Source organism: Heloderma suspectum, chromosome 10 (genome assembly GCF_057233095.1).
Source record: "Heloderma suspectum isolate Gila_16-S chromosome 10, 16-S_ref, whole genome shotgun sequence".
Classification (NCBI taxonomy): domain Eukaryota; kingdom Metazoa; phylum Chordata; class Lepidosauria; order Squamata; family Helodermatidae; genus Heloderma; species Heloderma suspectum.
In genome coordinates this window covers 27,018,079-27,045,205 of record NC_139467.1, presented here as the reverse complement: position 1 = coordinate 27,045,205, position 27,127 = coordinate 27,018,079, and the positions used below count along the sequence as shown (strand labels likewise).

The 27,127-nt window shown below is 45.6% G+C and overlaps 1 protein-coding gene across 1 annotated transcript in view; it reads left to right on the top strand.

Annotated features, from left to right (window-relative positions):
- PTPRU (protein tyrosine phosphatase receptor type U) overlaps nucleotides 1–27,127 on the top strand; it is a 622,411-nt gene that overhangs the window by 521,014 nt on the left and 74,270 nt on the right. Inside the window, exons 18-22 of the mRNA XM_084815602.1 lie at nucleotides 10,538–10,614; nucleotides 16,907–16,943; nucleotides 17,282–17,379; nucleotides 17,490–17,606; nucleotides 26,671–26,825. Of these exons, the coding sequence (XP_084671728.1) occupies nucleotides 10,538–10,614; nucleotides 16,907–16,943; nucleotides 17,282–17,379; nucleotides 17,490–17,606; nucleotides 26,671–26,825 (484 nt within the window). The remainder of the gene's footprint in view (nucleotides 1–10,537; nucleotides 10,615–16,906; nucleotides 16,944–17,281; nucleotides 17,380–17,489; nucleotides 17,607–26,670; nucleotides 26,826–27,127) is intronic.

Here is a 27,127-nt window from a genome sequence, read left to right as displayed (position 1 = left end):
CTTCTTTGGGGGGCTGAACACGTTGGCGCTCGGCCCCCCAAAGTTTCGGGGAGAAATTCTCCGCCAACCCTAACAAACTTATGCAGATTTACTTACAAGTCCTCAGATATTGCAGGTAGTTTAAATTCAGAGATGTTGCTTGGAGCTGTTTGTCCTTGTGTCTCCAAATTGCTTAGAAGTTTCAAAAAGTGTGCAGTAGATGACACTCTGGTATCTATTCTTACATTTCAGCCCCTCTGTTTCTTCACAAAAACAGCTGTTCTTCCAAGATTTCATCCGGATGGTACTGTAAGCTTCCCCTTTTAATTCCAGGGGAAGTTAAAAAGGTTTCTCAACCCTTTCCCCGCTGTTGGAGATAAGCAACCTGCAGAGCTCTGCAAGTCGCTGCCAGATGCCATGGCTCCAACCGGATGTCTCTGTGTCCCTAAATAATTCTGAAGTGAATGAATAGAGGTACTCAGCCAATCCCTCCCTTAGGGATGGCAGAGAGTTCCACCACGGATCTCGGTGAGGCCGAATGCCAGTGCATTCGGCCCCCTGAACTCTGTGGCGGAATGGCCCGCCCCCTGACTCCCCACGGATCCCCCCTGGGACGAGACTCACCTGGGGCAGATCTTCTGGGTGGCGGCGGCTGCAGTGGCCAGTCTTCTGACCGGCTGCCGCCGCCACCATTTCCAGGTAGGGATGGGGGAGAATTTCTCCCCGAAACTTCGGGGGTCCGAGTGCCAACGTGTTCGGCCCCCGAAGTATTTTTGGGGAGAAATTCTCCGCCCCCCCTGCCCCCCGCACCCCCCCGGGACGGGACTTACCTTTCCCGAATGTCCCTCCTGGCGGCGGGTCCCGGCGGCAGTTCGTCAGGTCTTCGACAGGGGCAGAGGCAGCAGCCGGTCTTTTGACCGGCTGCCGCCGCCGCCATTCCAATAAAAGTAAAAAAAAACAAAAACGCCCCCGTGATAGGCTACGTGATGATTAACATAGCCTATCACGGCTAGAGTTGTGAAGTCAGCCATGATAGGCTACGTAAATCGTCATGTAGCCTATCACGGGTGACTTAAAAAAAGAAAAAAAAAGCGCGTACGGCTAATGGTGGCCCCCATAGGGAGCCGCCATTCACGTTCCTTATTTGGTCACTGTAGTCTACGTAAAGATTACGTAGACTACGGCGAAAATAAGGGCAACGCCATGCACAACTTTTCTGCTCTCCCTTCTGATATCAGAACAGGCAGGAAGAGAGGAAGGGTTGTGGTGCAACAGTTTTGTTTTGCTTTTTCCCCAGGAAAACAGCAAGATATGCGAATCGCAGCCACACTTGGTTAACTTGGGCAAGTTATGGCCATAAGGTGCTTAGTAATGTGCAAATCGCGCCCACAATTTGTGCATAACTAAGTACTTTATGGCTGCACTTTGCACAAATCACACTAATTAAGCCTTTAATTTGCAACTGCAATTTAGTTAACTAGCCATTTGGAAGGGGGGGGGGAATCCGGAAATCCGCGGGTTCCAGCTGGAAGCCTGTGGTTGGCCTCATGAATGCAAGCCGAGCCAGGGGCTCCGGGGAAATCTGTCAAGCCCTAAGAGGGCCAGATTTGCCTGCGATAGACATCCCTAGATTCAGGACATACAAAAGGAAGGACCTCTTCACACAGTGTATAGTTAAACTGTGGAATTCGCTACCACAATATGCAGTGATGGCCACCAACTTCTGTGGCTTTAACAGGAGATTAGACAGATTCATGGAGGATAAGGCTGTCAATGGCTACTAGTGCTGATGGCTATATGCTGTCTCTAGTATCAGGGGGCAGTATGCCTCTGAATACCAGTTGCTGGGGATCATGAGCAGGAGGGTCCTATTGCACTCACATCCTACTTGTAGGCTTCCCACATGCGATTGATTGGTCATTGTTCCAACATAATCCTGGACTAGATGGACCATTGGTCTGATTAAGCTTGGCTCTTCTGATGCTCTTATTCCATGCCCACTGAGTGCAATCAGTCCTCCTCAAACTCTTTTGGAAGAGAGATTGTTTCTGAAGCTTTTTTTAATACTTCTGCAATCCTTGGAGATCCTGAAGCCTGCTGTTACTTCCCACTTATGCATGGATGGTGATGTTTTGGCTACATAAGGATCCAGATTCAGAGCATTAGCTCAGTGTTAGTCCATAGGATAACAGGCCTGTTCCATAGTCTGGCACGCATAGAAGCCATTCATTTGATATCTGAGCTCTGTGGCTTTAGCCTATTCTTGGCGGGGGTGGGGTGGGGATTCTTGTTAACAGCTCCAATAAATAATTTAGTTGTGGTGCACATGGCTAAAGGCTTCTCAGGCACTGGGTTCATTTTTAGAATTCTATATAACCAAAAGCATCCTCCCATTGGACAACTAGATGGAAGGTTCCTAGAATAGAATAGCCATATATATTACAGTTTCCTTCTGTGCCATAAAGCAGAAAAAGTCTGTAATGCATGCTCTTAATATTGGGAACATGCTTGTACCATCTGCTCGTGATTTATGGATGCCTTATAAATGATTTATGAGCAGGCCTTAATATAAACCATGACTCAAAGAGCATAGCCACAAGGACATACTGATTTTAGATCCCAACACTTTTTTCTGCCATTGCTGAAGAGGCTACCTGTCGACTGTGTCTCTATATCAATGAAGGGGTCAAAGCAGAGAAGGTCCACCTGGATCAGGTGAAGCTAAGGATGGGTGAACAAGTGATGTTTGAGATTTTAGGATTCTCCAAACATCATTGCCTTGAATTTGTACAAATTTCCCCCAAATTGTGTAACTTTCGTCAATTGACTAAAGCAGGGCTGATTCAGTCCACAGAGGAAATTTGTGCAAATTAGGAAATTTGTGCAAATTGAACTAGAAATCAGGAACAAGATGAACGTGAGCATGCACTGCACCATTTACAATTTTTTTGGCAGATATGTGTTCATGCTCGTACTTGCACTTGGAGCTTTAAACAGGGCATGCTCGCAATTTTTGCAAGCAAGAACAAAATGCTCACACATCCCTAGGGAAAGCCCATCACCTGCCTTTTCATGTCAGATATGCACTAGACCTGTAGCCAGAACTTTGTTGGGAAGGGGAATCATTGCAGAAAAGCCTGGACATGAATATAGGCAGTTGTGCACCCCTGATTTAAAACATAATGTGTTTGTCAGGAATGTTCCTGAGCGCAGGGAGTTGGATAGCAGTTCAGGTTCTGAAGGAGAACCATCAGACATGGGGGAGGTGTTTTCCCAGGCTAGTCCAGATATGAGTAGGCCTGCTTCTTAGGTTACAAATGTCCAGATGGCTGAGCATGAGGGTCCCTCCTCACCCTGCCCCCCGTGAGAGGCAGTGAACAGGAGGAGGTGGGGTTTGGGAAGATGACCTAATGGATGCTAGGCGCAGATGCAGAGCAAAGAGAGAGAAGGCAGGGGCAGAACTTAGATGGTCTGCCCAACTGGCCTTGGGTGAAAAGCTGCACTTAGAGGCCTCACGAGAAGAGAGGGACCTCCCCCGCTTAAGTTAGGCTAGCCAGACCACCTCCCTCTTCAAACAGCAGGTAACTCTCGTAAATCCCATTTGAATCCCCTGAAGGCATTCCTTTGTAGACAGAGAGTCTCTGAGAATTTGCATCTGTATGACCCTGTGAAGTAATGGATTAAAAGCTATAGACTGAAGCATCTCGTCTGTGTATGTTTGGGCACTGAAGTAAAATGGGGCTAAAGGGAATCTTGACAGTAAAACTTTAAACATATACTTCTTTAAACATAAAAGCCTACTGCAGCTTTCCCCAACCTTGCTCCCTCCAGATGTGTTGGACTACAACTCCCATAACCCCCAGCCAGCATGGGGGATTAGGAGAGTTGTAGTCTCACGTGTCTGGAGGGAGCCATGTTGGAGAAGGCTGGCCTAGTGGTTCTTAGTTATCCCAGAGCCTTTGCACTCATGGGCGAGGACACTGGGAGATAAGAGTATGTTTTCCTTTTGGTGAGAAATTGGGTAGTTTGCTCTCTGCAAACCTTTCTTTGCACCTCCACTTTTGCCTTTTTATTTAATGAAAGCTGAAAATTCAGGCAGAGAGCTGGAATCTCTCCGAGGGGGGCAGACCCCACACAGCCTTCCTCCTGTGTCTACAGCCTGGCATAGTGCTGCCTCTATTGTGATGTGCTGCTGTGGTGTGACATGGGATGGCACCAGCTTGGCATCTTTGGGCAGTGGCCAGCCCCCTGGGCCCAACTGTGACACCTGCCATGTGATAATTCCCCATTGAAGGGGGAAAAAAATCAGCCCAGTGCTCTGAGCAGTGCTGAGTGGCTGAATCCAGATGCCATTTCAGTTCCCAGAATACTCCTAATGTTGTCTTCCTCTGAACATTCCTGTTTAGGGATGGGCATATGAACAATGTTTGAGATCACTAGGATTCTCTGAACATCGTCCTGCCACTCATCTTGTGCTTGGTCCCTGTTGACAATTCGCCATTGCTGCTCGCTTTGTGAGAACGAGAGATGTGTGCAAAGTGAGCAGCCAATGAATGGGATATTTGTGCAAATCTCCAGAAATATGTGCAGAGCTCCCCAAATTCACACAAATGTCCCAAAATTTGTGCATTTCATCCATAGACTATTTAGTTTTCTGGGGGAAGTATGTGCAAATTGAACTTGGAATCAGGAATGAGACGAATGGGAGGACATGTTCAAGTATTTGTGGACATTTTTGGCAGACACATGCTCAGGGCTTCGAATGGGGCATGCTTATATGTATTGTAAGAAAAAACAAACAAAACAAATTCTCATACATCCCTGTCCTGGCCCAATACTGTTTGGGGCAACTGCCAGGTAAACCCACCAGGGGCTACCAATGGAGGAGGGAGCCCACCACTGGGCCTCCTCAAATATGTAGGAGATCCACTGCACCCCTGCACATCAGGGGTGCAGAACCATTTTAAGGTGTGTGTGCGGGGTAGGGGGAATTGCTTCCCACCAGGCCTGCCACAGTCTGGATGACATTAGTGGGCATCCCCAGTGTTAACAGCCAGGCTCCCCCTGCTGGAGTGCCAATATGCAGGGGAATCTGTACTGTTATCTCCAATCTTAGATCAGAGATAACAGTGGGGATGCCCCTTAGAGGGACTCCAGGGGGCTCTGTGGGCTGAATGAGGGAGCCCAGCAGGCTGGATTAGGCCTGTGTACATGGTCATGCACCGTGTGCACGTGTGTGTGTGAGAAAGGGAGGCAGGGTAGAGTGTATTGGTTGAGACTTTGGGAAAGAGATGACTGAGTGACTAGGGATCTCCTCCTGCTCCCCTCTCCCTGGGGACGTGGAGGACGATTGCCATTCATTGTGAATCCACGTTGAACCATCACTCACCCCAAGGCGATTTGTTTCTGCATCCTCACAGGCGATTTCTGTTGTTTCTAATTATAGCTGCCTAGTCTCTCTTTTCCAAATTGAAATTTCATGTTAACACAATGACAAAAAAGGAGAGCAAATGGTTCAAAACAGCTTTGGAGAAGCCGCCCCACCTCACTCCCCAACCAGCTGTTGTGGAGAAATGGATAGCAGCAGCCTGAATAAGGAGGGCTTGGGGGCAAGATGCCCATTGACTTAACAGCTCTGAGGCAGTTCATCTCTCTGTATCCAGCAAAGCTGTCTCATTCTAATACTGCCCTGCTCCTCAGCTCTGCCACAGTAATAGTGCCAACTGAGATGCACCAGATGTCTCTTTGGTTGGTGGCATACATTCTAGAGAACATCTGCTCCATTGCATCTCCATTCAGACTGATCTAGCAGTGAAGCACATGTTTTCTGAAGAATGAATTAATCTGTTTGAGGGGGAGAGATCTCTTCAGGATCAGGGGAGATAGCTGGAGGCTGTGTAAGCATGAGGTCTGCCTCTTGGTTAAAGAAATCTTAAACCTTATGAGTTTAAATGTATGAATTAAACAAATCTGCATAAATCTGCATATCAATTAGTATTATTTGCTGTCTGTCTGTCTGTCTGTCTGTCTGTCTATCTATCTATCTATCTATCTATCTATCTATCTATCTATCTATCTATCTATTTCATGCTTCTTAAACCCTGCACTTCAGCTGGAAGGGCTCCCAGCATGGCTTACAAAGATCAAGAAGGAGTCATTCCCTTCCCTCACTCTTTCAGTCTAAAAGAGCCTTCCTCAATCTGGTGCCCTCCAGATGTTTTGGAGTTCTACTCCCATCTGCCGCAGCCAGCATGGCCAATGGTTAGAAATGCTGGAAGTCATCATCTGAAACATCAAGAGAGGCACCAGTTTGGAGAAGACTGGTCTAAAAGAGGTAACACAAAAAGAGAAGGAACTGGGAGGGAAAAAGAAGGAAAAAGCCAAAGCAAACTCAGGCACTAATTCTTAGTTATGAAGTTCTTATGATGATGAGCCAGAATGGAAAACAGTTCAATGAGAAGAGGAGCTGAATGTTGCTGGTGACTCAGCAGAGCCAATGGAGTGGCCCTACTTTCCTTCTCTCCTTCACTTTCGCCTGATGGAATGGCTGCCCACATTTGATGGAAGGAGGCGTCTGATGGATCTGGCTTTTCAACTGAGCAAATGGAGTGCCTCTGCTTCCTTTCTCTGCCTCTGCTGAATATAAAACAATAGTTTTGAAGAAAAGAAAAGCATTATTTGTTTTTAGATGATATATGCACATGTCATGGTATATAATCGCAGAAAAGTCATTTCCAGCTGTGCATGAGAGAGGAAAAGGAATGCCTCTTTTAAGAAGGGACCTGGTATCCATCAATTTGCAAGTGGATCATTTATACTAATAGCAAACTCATTCTCCGAGTGTGGATCCTTACGCAGCCATATAAGCTGGCTTGGGGGACCCTAAGTTTTGCAGAAAGACACACGTATTTTGAAGACAAAAAACAGAATAGGAACACCTTAAGTGGCCCCCCCCCCCCAAAACTGCCCAGCGAGGATTTTATATGCTTAGTGGGTACAGTGTACTGGTGGGGCGGGGGGAAAAAACCAGTGGGGGGGGAATGGAATAGAGTATGCTGGACGAGGGCATGGCTGGCAGGCTGGAACCCTGAAGTGGAGCATCCCTTCTACAACATCTCACTGTCGCCTCAAAAATAACATTTAAAACACTCTGCTGCCCATTTAATCAGGGGGACCTTTTAAATAAGTCCACAGACCTTGATTTGATTGATCAATGAATCATCTAAATGTTTCAGTCCTAGTAGGCCTGTACCATGCCACCCCCTTAGACTAAAGTGCAGTAAACCTAGAGGAATGTCTCAGACATGGGTGGTCTTGTAACCTTTGCAGTAGACATGGGAGGAATTAATCAGAACAGCTTAGCACATTGCTCTGTGTTGCTAGCCTGGCAAAAGTCCCTAGCTTAAAAAAGAGGAAGACACCCTCTCTAGGCTAATTCCACCCAGTAGCTGGAGATGACTTGGTTAGTGATAGACAAATACCTGCTGGCTCACCTCAGTTACTGCTTGCATTTTGCAATCTTTTCTTGTGAGCTCTCCAAAAGAAAAGAAAAAAAAAAAGAACAACCCTCAGGTGTTTTTTTCTTCTTCAACCGCTGGCAAGAGAAGATTGCAAAAAGGTAGTGCATTAAGTGGTACCTTTCCCGCAAGCATCCCACTGGCAATCCCATCCCAAGTAAATCCCATAGACTGGGGTGGGGAAGTTTTTTCTTTTTTTTCTTTTTCCTATCGAGGGACACATTCTGTTGAGAATAATCTGCTAGGGACCTCATGCTGACAGAGCCAAAGCCTCGCCTCGCCTCCTCTCCTCTCTCTCTCTCTCTCTCTCTCTCTCCCCCCTTTTTCTTTTTCTCTTTCTGCCACTCTCTTTCTGGCACCTCTCTCTCTCTCTCTCTCCTGTCTGTCTGTCTGTCTCTTTCTGCCACCCCCCCTTTCTCACCCACACACTTTCTGGCACCCCCTTCTTTCTCTCCCTCTCTCCCCCCCTCCAGCTGGACTGCCAGGGGAGGGACGTATCACTCTTGCCAGAGTTCTGAACTGATCACTTGCAGAGGGCTTTTGAAATTAGGCTGCGGGTTACATAAAATCAGGCCAAGGACCTGATGGAGCCCTAGGGCAACACCCCTGCCCCGGATGCATTGCTTGCCACACACTTCCAATCCTTTCCCCAGTCTTCACTTGATACTAGGGCAAGGGCAGTGGTAGCAGCAGCAATGTCTCTCTCCCCCACTTCCTCTCTCTGGAGGCCTCAGACATCTTTGCTGTCTCTCTCTCTCCCTCTCTTTGATGCCCAGAATGCTGCAACAACACAATCTCAGGCAGAGCCCTAGGTACTGTCGTTCTGTAGGGATCCTGAATCCATAAGACCTTTTATACCGAGAACTATGTTTAGAGATCAGCATATGACAGTCTTGAGACCTTGAGGAATTCTACTCAATTCAGGCATTGAGAAGCTGTCCTTCCCCTGTTTGCTGTAACAAGAGAGAGATGCTGTGGGTGGCCGGGGAAAGAAGCCAGCAGGAGCTGACAAGACGTTGACAAGCCTTCTTGTATCTCTACTGCGAGCCCAGTATTGTGTGCCAAAAGGGTGTCTGCCTCACTACTCCAATTAAATGTGCATTGATGGAGAATGGAATGTTTGATCTTCACATCTTTGCTTGGGAGAGGAATTGACAAAAATTGTAGTAAGGAGAGCAGATTTCATGTGGCTTCCTTGACCCTGCCACGTTCTGGGGAAGCCGCAAGCTGGTGTGGAGCAGCTGCTTGGGGGTTTCATTGCAGAACTATCCATTAAAGAACTTGAATCAGGAGAAGGGGGTGGTGGTTTTGACCGCAGACAGGGGTAGGATGGTCAGTTGCCCAGTGGCAAAAATGAGGAAATGCATCATCATCATAAAAAAGAGGGCACACATTTGAATAAACATTGCATATGCTAATTTGTATCTATCAATGCAAATTTAGAAATAGTGCCAGCCAAAAGAAATACAATCCATCTCATGCCAGTGGGGAAGACTGTGACCAGCTGCTAACAGGCCAACTGTGGATGGACAACTTCAAGGCTCCTCTCTTTCTTGTGGGTTTTTATCTTTAAATCAGACTTGGATAGCCCATCAAATACAGAGCAGTCCTCTAACGGCCCTTAGAATAAAGGACTTTCTGTAAAGTAGGATGCATGGCCACCCTAACAGAGAGGATCAGGGGATTGCCTTTCGGTGAGCCTACATGTCTGCAATGAATCTAAAGCTTGAGAAACCTGGCCAAATCCCACAGTTTGGATTTTTATGAATCCAACCCACGGATTCCACAGTGGACCAGCTTTCCCCCTGTCAAGTGGATTCCATGAACCGTTTTTCTAACCTTTGGGAATTTTGCGCAAATTTCATCATAGAAAAAATATGCAAAAAAGGCCAACAACGCACATTTTTCCCATAGGCTGAAATGTGAAAATGCACAGTTTGGGGGTATTTACACATTTTGTGGGAACTGCATGTTTTTTGCATGTGTGAATTTGCACAAATTTGGAAACAAAAAAACAATTCCAAAAGCCCATCCATTGATGGGCAGACGATGGAATGAAAGGCACCTGCCAACCTGCGAAATACAGATAGAATGGATTTTACACAGTCCGTACACCCCTACCCACAAGCAGGTGGGGGCATGGAATTGCATTGTGAGGGGAAGGGGGCTACAGCTTAGGACAGAAGAACATTTCTGCAGCTCTGTGGTTGAGGATCAGAGCATGATCAGCACTATTTCAACCTACAATTGAGGGTCACTGAAGGAAGTTTAGTTTCCCTGTTTGAGACTGGAGGAACTCTCTTACGCTGAATTTCAAGATTTCAGAGGAGGCTGGTGGCTCCAATTTCAACGCAGCTGTGAATCCACTCTGGGTTTCAGTCAGAACAAGCCAGAACTCTAAAGGAGCTAACTAAGGTGCTGAATCTCACCCCCAAAATAGGTTTCAAAGGCCCACTAGAGGACCAACTTTGGTGTTTCAGCCATCCCTATCTGGTTCTCCAGGATTCCCCAGAAGGGCATCCCTCCTTCTCCTGGCTCCATCCCCTTTTCCCTGACTACCAACCATTTAGTGGTTGCCCAGCTTTTGTGCAGGTTCCCCCCCCCCTTTCTAAAAGGTTGAAATGCCTCTCTTAAGGCTCAGTTACTGGCAGTTAAGAATTTTAAGGTAAAAGATGCCATGCTGGGGTTTGTGGTGGTGGTGGTGGTGGTGGGTTTTGGCCCTGTTCCTTTTGCCTTTGGTCCTACCTGGTAGAATGTAGCCCTGGGAGCTTCTCCAAAATGGAATTCAGACCTCAGGCTGAAAGAGGTTCTGCACCTCTGCATTAGAGGGATGAAGCAAAGGGTTTGTAGTCCAAGGCTGAGTTGCACTTTTGGAGTCTTTGATTTTGTAAGGGCATTCATTCACTTTTTCCCTAGAAAGTGCATAGATGCTTAAGGGGGTGGAGGGGATCACTGAACCTAATGTACAGAGGGAGGTTTAAGGTCTCCCAATACATTTCTGCCTGCCCTGCACTGATGGACCCATATGATTTTGTTTCCAGATGATCGGCATCGAGTTAAGCTCCATCCACTTCTTGGTGTTCCCAACTCGGACTATATCAATGCCAACTACATTGATGTAAGTGCATCATGACCTGTTCCCTTTAAGATTTAATGGGTATTTGATAACTGGTATAGAGTGGTCCATACTGCTTCACAATATTTGACAATTGATAGCTCATTTCATGTTTGACACTTGCCTAATTCAAAAGATGCCAGTATTCTTAAAAGTTCTCTATTTTCAAACGTCGCAATCAAAATTCTAATTTGAATTTCAGATTTAAATTTTGAATGGCAATAAAAATAAATTAAATAAAATGGAAGTTCTGTTGTGAATTTCAACTATCTGTGAACATTTCCTTTGGCTCTAGTATGTTCATGGTTGTCCAGATCAGTTAAGTGAGGTGAAAGAAGCCACACCTAATCCCATAGTCCTTTGCTGCTGATGCTCCCTCTCTTTTCATCTATGTTGCATTATTGTTATCTAATGTACTCTCTCTACTAAACAGTGTAGTCCTCTTCTGATTGTGTCTCACTAATCTGTCTGTCTCTGATCTCTTTTTTCTCTTGAACCTGTGTCCAATTGGGCTTGCTAAGATTCGGATAAACCGAGAAGTAAGTATAACTTGCATCCCTCTCCTCCTTTCCTTCTTTTCTCTGTTATTGACTCCCTAAATATTTATCCATGGGCAGGATGGCAGGGTGGCTTCTTCTATTTCATGCCATTGACCATGCTCCTTCATGATGATGATGTTCTATGGAGTCAGAGATGGGGATTCAGCAGGAAGTGCCTTCATCACTTAAGCCCTATGCAGGCATTTGCCTGCTCATGTGTTGGGCTAAAGTGGTGAGAGAGATATGGCTGCACATGACGTAAGCCTTGCCCCTGGTGTCCCTGTGCACCCGGCTGCCAGTTATACCTCTGTGTGTTGAGCATGAAGGCCTGAAAGGGTTTCAGTCAGCTGAACATGCTTACAGAGCTCCCATGATTGTGAACTCTGCCTTATCAGGGTTTCTGATCATGGGAGCTCCACAAATATATTCAGCTGAATGCTCTTACAGGACCCTTATCAGACCTTCACATGCAATATGTGAAGGTCTAACCAGTAGCCAGGCATATGGGGATGTTGGAGATGGGGCTTACATCCTCCCCCATATGTGAGCAGGGGAATGCCTCCATAAGCCTTTACTCATAAGAACATAAGAAGAGCCCTGCTGGATCAGACCAAAGGTCCATCTAGTCCAGCATTCTGTTCACACAGTGGCCAACCAGCTGTTGACCAGGAACCCACAAGCAGGGTATGAGTGCAACAGCACCTTCCCACCCATGTTCCCCAACGACTGGTGTACTGGCTCACTGCCTGTGGTACTGGAGGTAGCACATAGCCATCAAGACTAGTAGCCATTGATAGCCTTCTCCTCCAGAAATTTGTCCAACCCCCTTTTAAAGCCATCCAAATTGGCGGCCATCAGTACATCCTGTGGTAGCGAATGCCATAGTTTAAGTATGTGCTGTGTGAAGAAGTCCTTCCTTTTATTTGTCCTGAATCTCCCACCAATCAGCTTCATAGGATGACCCCACATTCTAGTATTTGAGAGAGGGAGAAAAATGTCTCCCTATCCACATTCTCCACACCATGCATAATTTTGTACACCTCTATCACGTCTCTGCTTACCCTCCTTTTTTCCAAGCTAAACAATCCCAGCTGTTGTCACCTTCTCTCATAGGGGAGGTGCTCCAGCCCCTTGCTCATTGTAGTTGCCCTTTTCTGCACCTTTTCCAACTCTACAATATCTTTTTTAGGTGTGGTGACTCACTTGCCAATCCTGTTGTTCTCAAACATACTTCTTGACACCATTCCAATCACCCCATCATGCACTCATTTTTACAAGGATGAATGCCTAGACAGGGCTAGGATGCTGTGGGGTACAGAGAGAAAATGGAGGCTAACAAAGGATAGGTCAACAAGGAAACACTGCCAGGAAAATGTGACAAAAGTGCCTTTTTCACAGTGAATGCAGTGAGGCAGTCCACTTTAGTTATATAAAAAAAATGGTGATAGTCGCCCTCAGGGAAATTTGAATTGTATACTCTTGCTTTAGACTGATCAAGGCAAGCAAAAAGAATTTCCTTTTCTGACTTTCAAGGGCTACAAAATCGTACTACTCCCTCTCCATGGTGAGTTCCAAGCTTGAGGGGACCCTGGGCAAAGTGCCTTTTGTGGGCTCCCTCCTACATTGGTGCTCCCCCCCCCCCGCAGCCAAGGGTAAAACTGGTGGCAGGAATGGGTGGCTAAAAACCACCATTTTAAATTCCACATAATACCCCAGAGTGCTTGATCTGTGGGACACTGTGGGGAATTTAAAATGGCATCTCATAACTTCCCACCACTTGGTACTTGGGGGGGGGGGATGTCATCTGTCAGCACAGGTGAGCCCTAGTGGGCATACTGGAACTACAGCAACTACTTGAGGAAAAGGAGGGATAAGCCCTAAGGAGAGGAAGAGGGGGGTTGTGTTAGAGCTTTGCACAAATAGCCTCTTGAAATTTTCCACCCTATTTGTGGGCAGAGAAATTGGGGCGATCATTTCACTGAATTTCTCCAGGAATGGGGAAAAACTCTCCAACCATTTCTTGTGGGTGGGATGGGTCACCATTAGCAGCCCCGCCCCCCGCCCCAGTGGAAAATATTTGGAGAAAATTCTACAAAGAGTCCTTTTTCTAGGGGATGAGCAGAAGAATAATCTTAGAAATGTTCATAGAAAAATGTCTTCCAATAATATTTGGCTCGGCTCTCCACTGCAGTAAATGCCAAATAGCAGGGTTTTTAATTGTGTTTTCAATTAATTAGTTTTCATCTTATGCTTTAATTAAGATTCTCTTTTCAGTCTGTATTTTATTATTGCTAGCAGACTTGGGCACCATTTTGGGCAGAAAGGCTGGACATATATTTAGTTAGCAAATAAAATACTGGTCTTCCTGGCTTCTTTGAGGGCTGTAAGCAATGAAAGTGTGCACGACTTGTCCTGTTGTTGCTAGGTATCCTCTGGAGCAAGTACATAACAGCATAAGGCCTCCTCCCAGTTTCCAGGCAGAAGAAGTCTGTCTGGAGACTGGTAAAAACAGCAATGTACGTTTCAGTTGGGTTCCTAAGCATTGTGCCCAGTACCAATCTCCCATTGCAAACAACGGTTTCCAAAAATGCTTAACTTTGGCAGGATTGTGCCCTTCATGTGTGTGTGTGTGTGTGCGTGCGCATGTGTGTGCATGTTTGTATTAGTGTGTGAGATGGGATTTAAATCCAAATGTTGGAGAAACTAAGCTGCATTTATTTCCCATTACCTCACTTCTGGAATAAACTATTGTGTTTATTACACCCTTTGGTAACCATTGTTCACTGTGTATTATTAACAACTTTAATTCTTACACAACAAGAAAAAATGTGCCAGATATTCAAGTCAACTTGTTTGTAATTAATTTACCGTTATACTTGACTTCTATGCAACCTGCATAAACTCACCCATTCATCTATCCACCACCACCACCACCTCCTCCTCCTCCTCCTCCTCCTCTTCTTCTTCTTCTTCTTCCTTAAGATGTTTATGTATTTAAGGAAGGTGTTTATTATAAGCAAGTAAAACATCTGTTGTTAAAAACAACAACTTGGTCTTATGAGCTTATATATTTCTGATGCTAACAGTTCATTGACACTAAGGCTGCACTTGTCTGGGAGTACCCTGCATTACACTCAGTATGATTTATATTATCATGTAGGATTGTTCAGAAGGCACTGTGAGCAAAATAAAATGATGGCAGCTGATGGAGCAATACTGCAATATTACTGCAATAACAGCGATACTGTTGCTGAAGTTGCAGAAAGGGGAATGGGACTGGCAAAAGTAGAGATGTACAGATGTTGTTAAACCCATGCCATCTGTGTTTTGCCAGTTGTCAAGACTCTTTCATTCCATCATCTGCTCATTGATGGAATTAGATTGTTTTCAACCAGAATTTTGTTCTAATGCTACTATGCAATAACGCTACTATGCAATAACGCTAATGCCATTAACGCTAATGCACACTTGCAAATTTGTGCAAGTTAACTAATGCAGATGAGTGCATTTGTGCAAGTGTGCATTAGCATGAATGAACACATGCAAATTAGTGCAACACCACCACCACCACAATCACCACCCAGTGAAAAACCAGTCCACAAGTCCATGGAATCTAATATGACCCAGAAAAAGCCGGTCTGCTGCAGAATCTATAGGTTGGATTCAGAGAAATCCAAACTCACTGGAATCCATTGCAAATTTCTCTGACATCCCTAGACCAGGGGTGCAAAACCTCAGGTCCAAGGTCCCAATCCAGCTATCTGCAGTTCTCCAGATGGCCATGCCTCACCCTTTCCCAGGTTCTTATCTCGTGGCCACCAATCATTTGGTTGTTTCCTGAGTTTGGGCAGTTCTTTCCCCCATTCTAAAAGGTTGAAATGCATCTCCTAAAGCTTGGTTATTGGCAGCTAAAACTTTAAGCTACAATATGCTGGCATTTTTGGCTTTGCCCCTTTTTCCTTTGGCCACACCCACCACTGGAATGCAGCCCCCAAGAGCTTCTCCAAAATGGAAGCCAGCTTCCAGGCTGAAAGAGATTCAACACCCCTGGTGCAGACAGATTTCCTGGTTCCTTTGGCCTCTGAAACTCCCTTAAATTTCAGCTGGATCTTTTTCACTTCAATAACTTTTCACCTGCCCCTACTCCTGGCAGGCTATCCTGTTTTCTGACTCAGACAACAGCCCTGTCCATTTGGCCAAGAGAGCCAGGATGGCTATGACATCTTTAAATGGGCTTTTGAATTGCTGGATTGTCTACAAGACAATGAAAAAATGTGAGAGTGGAAGCCACACGGGAAGCCTCATGTTCAGCTTTGAAGCCAGAGCCTTTCCTGCTGTGTTATTGGTTATTGGCCTTGTTACATCTTTCTCTGTTCTTTCGGGCTGCTGCTTCCCCGTTAGGAGCTCCTAATGTGTGCAGTAAGTGACTTGGATGAATGAAAGTGTTCACAGCCATTACTCAAGACAGCATGGCTTCTGTGAACTGCAAGGCTACAAGCAGCGTTCTTCTAGTATTCCTTGCTACCTTGGGAAAGTCAGGGCTGCTGGTGGGAAGCAGAGCCAGCATCAAGGGTAGGCATGGTTGGGCATGTGCTGATGGTCCACGCTCCAGCAGGGGCCCATTGTCAAGAATCCACTGGAGTTGCTCCTTCTCTTCACCATTGCAACCTGCTTTATTTATTTACTTCATTTCTATACTGCCCAATAGCCAAAGCTGTCTGTACAGTCAAGCCATACCAGGAGGAGCACTCTTCAGGTACAATCCTGCACCTCATTAAAAACAAACAGTAACATTGGGCAGGGGGTGGATTTTCAGGAGGGCTCAAAGAAGTGATAACTGATTCACCCATGTTGATGGGCCCAGTGTCTGGGAAAGGAAGCTTGCATCCATGTTCCCTTGGTGACAGGGTCACCCATCTCCTCACCGCCCCATTAGAGTGAGGGCAATGAGAGAACTCTGTTTACTCTCAGTGATGTTTCCAGGCTGCCAGATCTGATTGGCATTGTGGCACTGTGATGATAGCATGCTCAGAACCCAATCCCCTGCGATTGCAATATGAAAAATAAACCTGTGTGTGTGGGGTGGTGGTGGTGGTGGTGGTGTATGCATGTGAGAGTGAGAGCGTGAGACAGAGTGAGTGTGAGAGAGAAAGAGAGTGAGAGAGAGTGAGAAAGAGAAGTGATGCCAAAAGGAGTAGCTAGGAGAGTGTACACAGTGGCTATGAACAGCCATAAACAATTGTAAAATGTATGTTTAGGAAGGGTGCAGTTGTGTGGTACAAATTCAGCACAGTCTTATGGTGGTGGGTAGGGCCCCCAAAAGCTGAAAGCAACTGAGGTTTGGAGCAGGAATATGGGATGTAAGGAAGGCAGAAGGACTTTGGAGGCAGCTTCAGTCGAGAGACTTTGCTTGCAGGGGGATGACAGCCAAGGATTTCTTTGGACATGTGCATCCCATGTTGAACCACATTCCCAACATGGGGAATATTTAAACCAGTGAGCAAAGGGAGGACAGTAGTTCAGTGGGGGGAAATGGAAGAAGTACAGCACACGTCCCTCCTCCATCCCTTCTGAAGGTCTTGAGCACTCCTACCTCAGAATGCTGTGACTGCACTGTTGGATTGCTCCACTAAGGCAGCTCTAAGAGCAGCAGACCTTGCACCAAATGAAGGTGGTTGTGTTCCAAGTGGGTACAAGCAATGTTTGACCAATTTGTCTTCCATCAGAACATAATCTATCATCTTATTCCTTCACAGGGTTACCACAGATCCAACCACTTCATAGCCACCCAAGGTAAACCATTTGTATATCTCCTTCTTGTCCATCACACTCCAGTGTCCTCCTCCTTCCCCCCTCACCTAGGGCAAGTAGGGGGAGAGACAGTGCCAGAAGAGGCACACACATCTCAACACCAAGAAGTTGTGCCACTTCCAAGACATTTCCCAGGAAGCAGAAGCACAGGCGTGCCATTGTCCCTCCCAATGTGTCACCAAATGTCTGAAGCCATTCTCAGTATGCCTGAAAACAGACAAAGGGCCTAAACTGCCACCATGTTTTGATGGGCCCATGACTCCTTTTACCACTGTTGCAATCACTACTGCTTTTCAATGCTGTCCCTCTCTGTTCTCCAGGCCCCAAACAAGAGATGATATATGACTTCTGGCGGATGGTGTGGCAGGAGCACTGTTCCAGCATAGTGATGATAACAAAGCTGGTAGAAGTGGGAAGGGTAAGAGACCGGTTCTGTTCTCCACTTCACCCAGTGGCTCCAGATGGATGTCTCCAGACACACACACACACACACACACACACTATGGTCTGTTTTGTTGTTGCATGCAGGTCAAGTGCTCAAAATACTGGCCCGATGACTCAGAGATGTATGGAGACATTAAAATCACTCAGGTGAAGTCAGAGACGCTGGCAGAATATGTTGTGAGGACATTCACTCTGGAGAGGGTAAGCTCTGTCTTCACACTTAAAAATTTTGGAATGCTCCTATCTGCAAATATCCAAATGGTGGTGGGAGATGCTGTATCAGCCACAGTGGAGACGGGTGGCTCCAGTTTCGGAGGGATGCTGATTCCATTCTGGGCTTTAGCTAGGACTGTAAAGTTGCTATCCAAGGTGCTGAACCAATTTTGGGGATAGGGTGCAGCACCTTGGATAGCACCTTTGCAGTCCTAACTAAAACCCAGAATGGACTCACCATCCCTCCAAAACTGAACCTACAAGCCTCCTCTGATCAGCCGCGCCGTTTCTGCAGCCAGGGATGGTTTGTGTGTGTGAGAGAGATCTGCTTAGGGATGGGTGAAATGCAATGTTTGAGTTTGTTGAGGTTTTCTAAATTCCTCCTCAAAGCTCGGTTTGCCTTGTTTATGTTCCCGAACGTGGGTGTCTCCCCCCCCCCATTGGGAAAAATGTGCATTTTCAATTGGACAAAAAATGCAGATTTTAAAAACTGCACATGCTTCCCAAATGAAAAAAAAGAGAGCATTTTCTCTCTATTGAAGATGCACATCCCCCCCCCCCGGGCTAAAGTGTGAAATGGGGATGGCGAGCGGGTAGGGTGGGGGATGAATATATGCATGTTTTTGGAATGCTTGGCCCTGAAGCTCACTGGGTAACTTTGTGCCTGTCACTGACTCTCACATAACCTACCTACCCCACTGGGTTGTTTTGAGGATGACATGGAGAGGAGGAGGATCGTTTAAGCTGCCTTTGGTTCCTTTCAAGAAGAAGAAAAAGCAGGATATAAATGTAATAATAAGTAAATAAGGAAAAGGTTCTTCATCCCGGTTGCACAGTGACCTTTGGCTGTGCTGTAGAGCAAAACTTCCCTGCTGTGTACTTGTGTGTAAGCCTTTCTTTTTCTCCCTGGTAGAGAGGTTTCTGTTTCATCCCTTAAAGCTTTCTATTCTGTGACCCAGACGTTCTGCTGCTTTGCTTTCAACTCCACCCATACACACACACACACACACACACACACAGCCCTTCTGCGAAACAGCAACCTGGTGCTCGGAATGCCACCATCACAGCTTTGCTCAGTTATTTACACTCTTTTGATGCACCAATGAAATGAGCCCTCTTAGTAAATAATACTTTGCAGCAGCCCTTTATTTATGTGGTCATTCTTGAGGGTTTAATTTCAGGCTAAACGCCATGTAATTGCACAGGGAATGGACAATTATTTCTACCTTCTAGATAGGAGTTGAAAGCTTCATGGCAATTATTGAGCAGTTGCACTGTATCTTGGAATGTCCAGAACTGTAATTCACTCCCCGAATCTAGAGGAACACTAAATCACAGCCTTGTTACAAGTGAAGTACCCGAGAGCCTCAGGGATCTAGTTGCCTTGTAATCATTCCAAGGCGTTCACTGCAACTCCAAAGTCTTTGATAGAAGGGGCCCTTAATCAGGGGTCTGGGATTTTTCTACCAAGAAATACAAAAACTAATAATGAGGAAACCTAGAAGCCAGGGTTCTGAGCCGGTTAAATCTACATGATTACGGATTGACAAAGATGCATTTTTGTAGTGATGATGATGATGAGTGATCTAAAGTTGCCTGCCCCAACATTGTGCCCTCCAGGTATTTTGGACTTGACCTCCTCTCAGCTCCAGCCAGCATGGCCAATGGCAAGGAATGCTGGGAGATGTAGTCCAAAACATCGGGGGGGGGAGCAGGTTTCAGAAGGTTGATTTAGGGTGGAGGCAGATGTAACACAAAAAGGAGATGAGGGACAGCAGGTTTCAGAAGGTTGATTTAGGGTGGAGGCAGATGTAACACAAAAAGGAGATGAGGGATAGCTTGGCTTTATGTCATGAGATAAGCCAAGAGATGTTGGAGAAATCCACAGTGGAATTAGATGACCTTGGATTTCTATGAATCTGACCTGCAGATTCCAAAGCGGACCAATGTCTTCCGAGTCGTATGGATTCTGCAGACTTGTAACCCGTTTTTTTTTTCTTTCTGGAATTGTATAAAAATTTAGTCATACAAAAATACAAAAAATGCTGGGAAATATGCTAATATATACAACTTTTAATAAGAAAAAAATACACACAACATTCTATACATCTCTGATCTCTCTTCAGCCTATCTTCAGTCTCTGCTCTGTAGCAATCTGCTCATTCATTATAGAGCTGTGCACTGCTTTGACCCGAGGCCCGAGGCCTGAAGCCGGAGTCGAAGCAGGCTGCTTCGGGTAACTTTGAGCCCCTTCCAAGACAAAGCAGAGGAGGCACCAAGTGACTCGGAGTGGTTCAGGGGCTCACCAAACCACTCGGTGCACTTTGGAGCTTCGGCCCCTGGCCCAGACCCTCTGGCCCAGCCCGCCCCCCCCATGCCTCCAGGTCCTTACCTGAGCTGCCTTCTCCGCTGCTGCTGCCTTCTCTACCTTCTCCACCCCTGCCTTCTCTATTGCCGCTGCCGCTTGTCTTCGCCACTGCTGCCTGCCACCACTGCCACCATCTCCTGAGACCTGGATGCACAGCAACTCGTCTTCTTCCAGGGAGTCACCATTTTTAAAATGGCAACCTCCTTTGTCAAAATGGCAACTCCCTGCAAGAAGAGCCGCCGCACATCCAGGCTTCAGGAGATGGTGGCAGCGGTGAAGACAGCAGGAGCGGGTGGCGGCAGCGAAGACAGTGGCAGAGGGTGGCACCGGCAAAGCTGGTGGCAGCAGCAAAGCTGGTGGTGGCAGCAGCATGACAGAGAAGGCAGTGGTGGCACGACGGTGGAGAAGGTGATGGCTGCAGTGGCAGCAGAGGAGGAGGTGGCCCAGGTAAGGAGCTGGGGGGTTATGCGGAGGCATCGGGGGGGACCCGAAACAGGGTTCACCATTGGAACCCCACTTTGGGTTAGGGGCTGAGGTGGGTCAGGAGCCCCCCGAATCTGCCCGAGCTGGATCGGGGGTCCCTGCAGTGCCCTAATTTATTGTATGCTGAGCTCAGAAAAATACACAAAATGTTAAGTGCCTGTGAAAGTTCCATAAAATGTGGTGGGCATTTGTGTGAACTTATGGTGGCCAGAGGGGGGGATCCAATTCTGTCAGTGGGCAGATGACTGAGTGACAGATGCCTGACAATCTGCAAAACACAGATGGAAAGAATTTAAGAAAAACTAGTTAAGCCCAGCTTTGCAACTGAAAAGCATTCACTTTATGTATTTATTCCATTTTCCCACACTCCATCTTTCCTCCTGTGAGCTCAGGCTGGCATATATGGTTCTCTTAGCCCTCCCTCTGAAAACTCACATCAAACTGGTGAGGTAGGTTAGACTGGCCCAACGCTTCCTCGTTCCTTCAAGGAGGCAGCAATATCGGATATTTTCTGGGATGAGTCCCCCGAAGTGAAGTCATGGCACCAGCATGGGAATGTTGTTCAGGCAACGCTCCACTTTGGCTGCTGTTTAGTGTCAGAAACAATGTGTTATGCACTTAAATTGCACTGTTTGTCATCACAGGTAGAATCTCACATCTGTAATTACTTTTGGTTTAGTGTCTTTTCACAACCAAAGCCAGAGAATTCCAGACTGTTTCTCCCACACCAACTCCCAGAACATCTGAGTGTGTACATAGCTACTAGATAGGCATCCAAGCTCAACTTAATTTGAGTGTGTGGTCTGGTTGTTGTAGCAGTTAACTTCTTTCACAGTGAACTTAATTATCTCCTCCAATTTTGACAAGCTGCAGCTTCTAGCCTGTTGGATCTTGTTAAATACCTTCCTTCCCTTCTTCCTTCCTTTTCCTTTATAAACCATAATCAAGTCATATTGCTCCATCACCTTTGTAGGCAGTGTCTTGTGCTTACAGCTGTATCAGCAATGGAATGGGCTGAACCATCCCATTCACTGGGAATGGGGAAAATATGGCACAGATCAGCTACTCTTTCCATGGGAGTGCAGATAACCAACACAATTGCACCAGCAATCGCCCATTTTTCTTCCCAGCGATGGCTTCCATAATAGAAGGTCATGGTATATGACAAATAGGGATGGATGGATTTGTCAATTTTGCTTGTTCTCCATTTCTCATTTTTCAAAACATTAGTTTATCTCAGGCTTTGCAAATTTCTCCAGTCTTAAGTTCAGTTTGTTCTGAACTTTGATATTAAGTTTTCAGGGAAATTCATTAGCATTTTGGCACCTATTTCTACTAATACACATATTTTTAGTATGTACTTCTGCCTAATATATACATTATTTTGCAAGCAATCTCCCTAATATAATGCATTTTGGAACATTATTTCCACCAAAATGCATGCTTTTGTATGCATTTTTGGTTGTTCTTTGACTGGACAACTCCACTGCAAAATTTGGAGAAGTGCAATTTCCGAAGGCTATCTGAGTTTCAGTTTGCGTTGTGGTTTGGAAATACAAAATTAGGGGTGAAAAATGAATTTCACCCTCATCCCTAATGACAAATGCAGGTCTATTTTGTCACATGATTATGAAGCAGGATCCCACCATCAATCATGACCTCCCATGGAGGTCAACTATAATCTGTCTCGCAGTCAGAATGGAGGTAATTTGTACCTGGAAGAGATTTAATCCATTTTAAAACTAGGCCTGGGCTAAACATTTCAAATTCCAGAACTTCAACCTGATTTGGAGGGACGGGGTTGTTAGAAAAAAACAGGGGGTGCATGCATTCTATCTTCCTGATTTATCCTTTAAAGGTTGAGGAGGATCAGTCAATGAAACTCCTACAGCCTCCCTGTTATTGCTGGCTATCACATTTTGCCCAAAATGTTACTCTGATTGATGCTGTGTCACAAATGTAGTGTCATTCCAAGGCATTTGAGGAAATTAAAAATGGCAGCTAGCAGCAGCAATATGGCTGCAGGAGCATGGTAAATTTTACCCTTTCATGGAAATAGGTGAAAGGCCCCACCCCCATTTCATAGACTGCGAATGGGACTATGAAAGGAGGTGGCAACATTTTGGTACATCCTTAATTGAAATCCAGTCCAACTTGCTCTGAGAGGCATGGCTGACCCTGCCAGGAGGCCACTGTGCTAATCTGTAGATAACCAAGAAGCTGGTCAAACACAAAACATAAGCTTTCCATCCTTCAACATTGATGTGTCCCCTCTTCCATCCAATGCCCTCTGTGTTAATTTGGGATGAGTGGATTCCCACCATTCAGTGTCATAACTGGTCTTCTCCTTCCTTCCTTCCTTCCTTCCTTCCTTCCTTCCTTCCTTCCTTCCGCCCTGCTCAGTGGTGTACTCTACCCAGGGCTTGCAGGATCAAAGCTTGGACAATTCTTGATTAACAGAGATGATGGCATCATTCACCATGCCCCTCAGGCTTCTTTGTTCCCTCTAAGCTTAGGTGCAATCTTTACAGTAACTAGGCGGTGGAGGGGTGGGATGGATTTTCCCAGTGACAATATACTGTTGTGATCTGTCTCTGTTGTAATGCAGAAGTATTTTGGGATGCCTTGGTCTTGAATGGGTAATGAAGACCCATGAGCTTTCCAAAAGACCTGCTCCTGGTGGAGATGAAAACTGCTAGAGCTGATTTGTTGACTTAGAGATCAAATCTTTCTCCCTGTTGCTGGGAAAAGAAACTCCTGGAAAATCTGGTGGTCTTATGCTCTTTGAGGACATGTTGTATCCCTCTCTTTCCTTTTCTCATGCAGTCCTAGCTCTCTTCAGCCAAAGTCTAACATGCGAACCCCAACACTGCCTCTTGCCAACTCATTATTCTATGACTTGTCTGCTGATCCTAATAAATTGGGCATGTTGCTATGTATTGCTGCTCCTTAGGCATGAGTACACACATGCGCGCGCACACACACACACACACACACAGAGAGAGAAAGAGAGAGAGAGAGAGATCAACAAAGCTTTTTTGACTCTCCTTGAGGGTGTGGCTATGAGGACTGTCATGTTGAGTGCCAGCCCTTCAAAATGTATCACTACACCATTGATTGCATTCCTCCTGAATTCCACTTGAACCTGGATAATTTCTAAACCAATTCTGGAATCAGAGCATGCAGTGTGTTCCGCTTTCAGTTCCTTCACATCTTTTTTTGTCCCCTCTCCCCCCAGTTACCAATATGTACAGGCACATTGTGAAAATACACTGCAAAAAAGCTGTAGGGATGGACAGACTCACCTCTGCCACCCACTTACCATACCTCATGAGCCCCTGGATGGTAAATGATCCATCTATGCCTGTGATGTTTTATTTATTATTTATTATTTTATTTTATTTATTTCATTTCTTTACTGTCCAATAGCCAAAGCTCTCTGGGCAGTCCACAAAATGTTGCATAAATAGCCCCCTTATGGCCTCCATTTACACAACATTACTATTTTGGAGAAACCTTATCATGTCCCCCCTCACTATCCTACAAGGCCCCTGGGGGTTGGACTCGATGGCCTTGTAGGCCCCTTCCAACCCTACTATTCTATGATTCTATGACTAAGGGGACAGGAGACCATTGGGTGCTAATGAACCATGCAAGTGTCTGGCGAAAGAGTCCAGTAAGTGGTGGTGGCTCAGCAAATGGGGTCCAGGAGGCTGAGCAAGGGGGAGCCCACCAGACTGCACTCCCCTGTCAGACTCCCATGACATCACTAAAAAGCTGTGTATTCCTGTAGCACTCATGCACTCTCACCCGTCGGTAAAGTACCATGTAAAGAGAATCTTGATATAACCATACATAAGGCCGCATCAAGTTTGATGATGATGATTAGCAGTGTTTTTTTTTTCAATGCACTCAAGCGTACACACACATTGGTAAAACCCCGGACAAAAAGCATCTTGATGCAGTTATGTGTAAGATCACATCTAGATTGTTTTTATTTCATTTTTGATGGGTTTTTTGTAGCACGCACATGCACATCATTAATGTAGAAGGGGAAAAAGAAAACATTGCATTGAAGGAGCTAAAATCTGCAACGGTCTGTGCATACACAGCCCTCTGTACAAAATTCAGAAATAAAGAGGGGGAAAAAAGAGCAAGATTCCTAATGCATTAATTCTATGTTATTCATGTATATATTATTTGAGAATGTATATGCTGACCATCTAATGCATATGCATTCCTCAGGGCAGCTTGCAACAATTAAAATATCACCATTACATGCTAAAATAAAACATAGTATAATAAAACAAAACAATCTAAAATGCAAACAGGACCTACTTAGCAGATAAAAAAAACAAAGTTTGCCACCCAAACACAGGATCTGCCTGGCAAGACAAAAGCTTGCTGGAAGTGATAAGTCTTTACCACACATTGGAAAATGGATAAAGGATTGCCCTCGCATATTCCATAATTTGAGTATGGCCACTGATAAGGACATTTCCCTTGCCCTAACTAGGGATGGACGTACACACCTCAATCCACTCCCTTTAGACAGTCAATGAGCTGTCATCACTGCGGCGTAAGCAAGCTGTGCTGCTCAAGCTGCAGGACAGATTGACAATCACCCGAGAAGCACTGCAAGGCCGTCTGACATCTTACTGAGCTCCAATTCTGTGCAGAAATCATGGCTCGGGTTACTTCCACGTACATAACGTTGCATCTATGGATGCCTTAAAGGGGCAACGACCCAAGATTACAGATGTAAAGGGCCTTTATGTGGTGATCTTGAGTTATTGGCCCTTTAAGGCAGCCATAGAGGCCACTTTACCTATGTGGAAGTAACCGAGGAATGATTGTGCACACAATTGCAGCTGGGTAAGGGGATGGATGGCCTCACTGTGCTTCCCAGCAGTAGCCAAGCAGGCAAGCGAGCCCCCTGCAGCCCAGCAGGTGGGGTCCAGGTGGCCAGATGGGGGGGAGTCCATCAGGCTCCACCCCAACCTTGGACTCCCGCACCACCCCTAGTCCTAACCAATCATACCTCCACCATAGGCAGGACACAAGGAAGGGCCTCTCCACCCAGTCTTAGGAAACGGGCAGGCTGATACAGAATGAGGCAAGACCCGAAGGTATCCTGGACCAATGCTATTTAGGGCTTTAAAGCAGGGGTGAGGAAACGGTGGCCCTCTAGATGTTGTTGCACTTCAAGTCCCATCAACCCCAGCCAGGATGGCAATGGTCAGGGCTAATGGGAATTGTGGCCCAGCAACATCTGGAGGACTAAAGCGTTCCTACTCCTGCTTTAAAGGTCATCACCAACGCTGGGCATAGCTCTGCTCAGCCACCGCGTACGCATAGTACAACACTCCTTATCTAGCCTGTCTCTTTCCACATGTGACCTTTAGTCAGAGAAACAGAAACTGAACGTCCAGAACTTTCAAGGAGCAATAACTGGTGGTTAGGCTGGACAGAGACGTTTTCATGAGATGCACGAGAAGCTGAAATCGGTCCTGAACCTCCCACCAATCAGCTTCATGGGGTGACTTTGGATTCTAGTATTAAGAGAGAGGGATAAGAAAGTCTCCCTATCCACATTCTCCACACAATGCATAATTTTGTACATCTGATGTGTTTCTGATGTTTTTATTATTATTTTTAAAATAATTGATTTTCATCCATCCTATTTTGAAGTGAACTTTTGATATTTAATTGTAACTTTTTAAAAACAAAACAAAACAAAAACAAGAAGATACTATTTTGATGACTTTGTGTTTTTTTTAATCCAATTTAAATACAAAAATCCATTTTATTGTCATCATCATCATCATTTTAAATCATTCATCTGTATCCACCCTGCTTTGAATCGAACTTTTGAGATTTAATTGCTACTGTTGTTCTTGGTTTTAAATGAGAAGCTAATATTTAGATGACCTTTAAAAAAAATTAAATTTTAAAAATCCAATTTAAATACTGAAATCCGATCTTTAGAATTATTTTTTTGGGGGAAATCATTGGTTTTTATCCACACTGCTTTGAATTGAACTTTGAATTTAGGAACAGGAGCAAAGAGTTTTGAACTCCAAAGACCAGGGAGAACTTTGGATGACAAGGATTCCAGAAGGAAGGGTAGTGTTGACCTCCATCTCCTGGAGGGAAATGTCTGTAGGCCTCACTCTATACTTTTGTTCCCACTTCTTGCAGAGGGGCTACTCAGCAAGGCATGAGGTAAAGCAATTCCACTTCACGTCGTGGCCAGAACATGGAGTGCCTTACCATGCTACTGGACTCCTGGCATTCATTCGCAGGGTGAAGGGTTCAACACCTCCTGAAGCAGGACCCATTGTTATTCACTGCAGGTAAGTCCAAGAAGAGGATGGGTCCTCTCTCTCTCTCTGTCTCTCTCTGTCTCTCTCTGTCTCTCTCTCTCTCTCCCTCCCCCCCCCCTCTCTCTCTCTCTCTCTGTTTAAAGAGTAAATCATTGAACCTTCATCATGTTATGCATAAAAAATACAACAGATAAGCTAATGGCCATGATGGCTGGGTATGATGGGAATTGCAGTCCAAGACATCTGGAGGGCACCAGGTTAAAGGCTGCCTTGTATTTACATATAATAACAATTAGTGCAAAAGTAAGGCAAAACAGACTCCTCCGCCCATG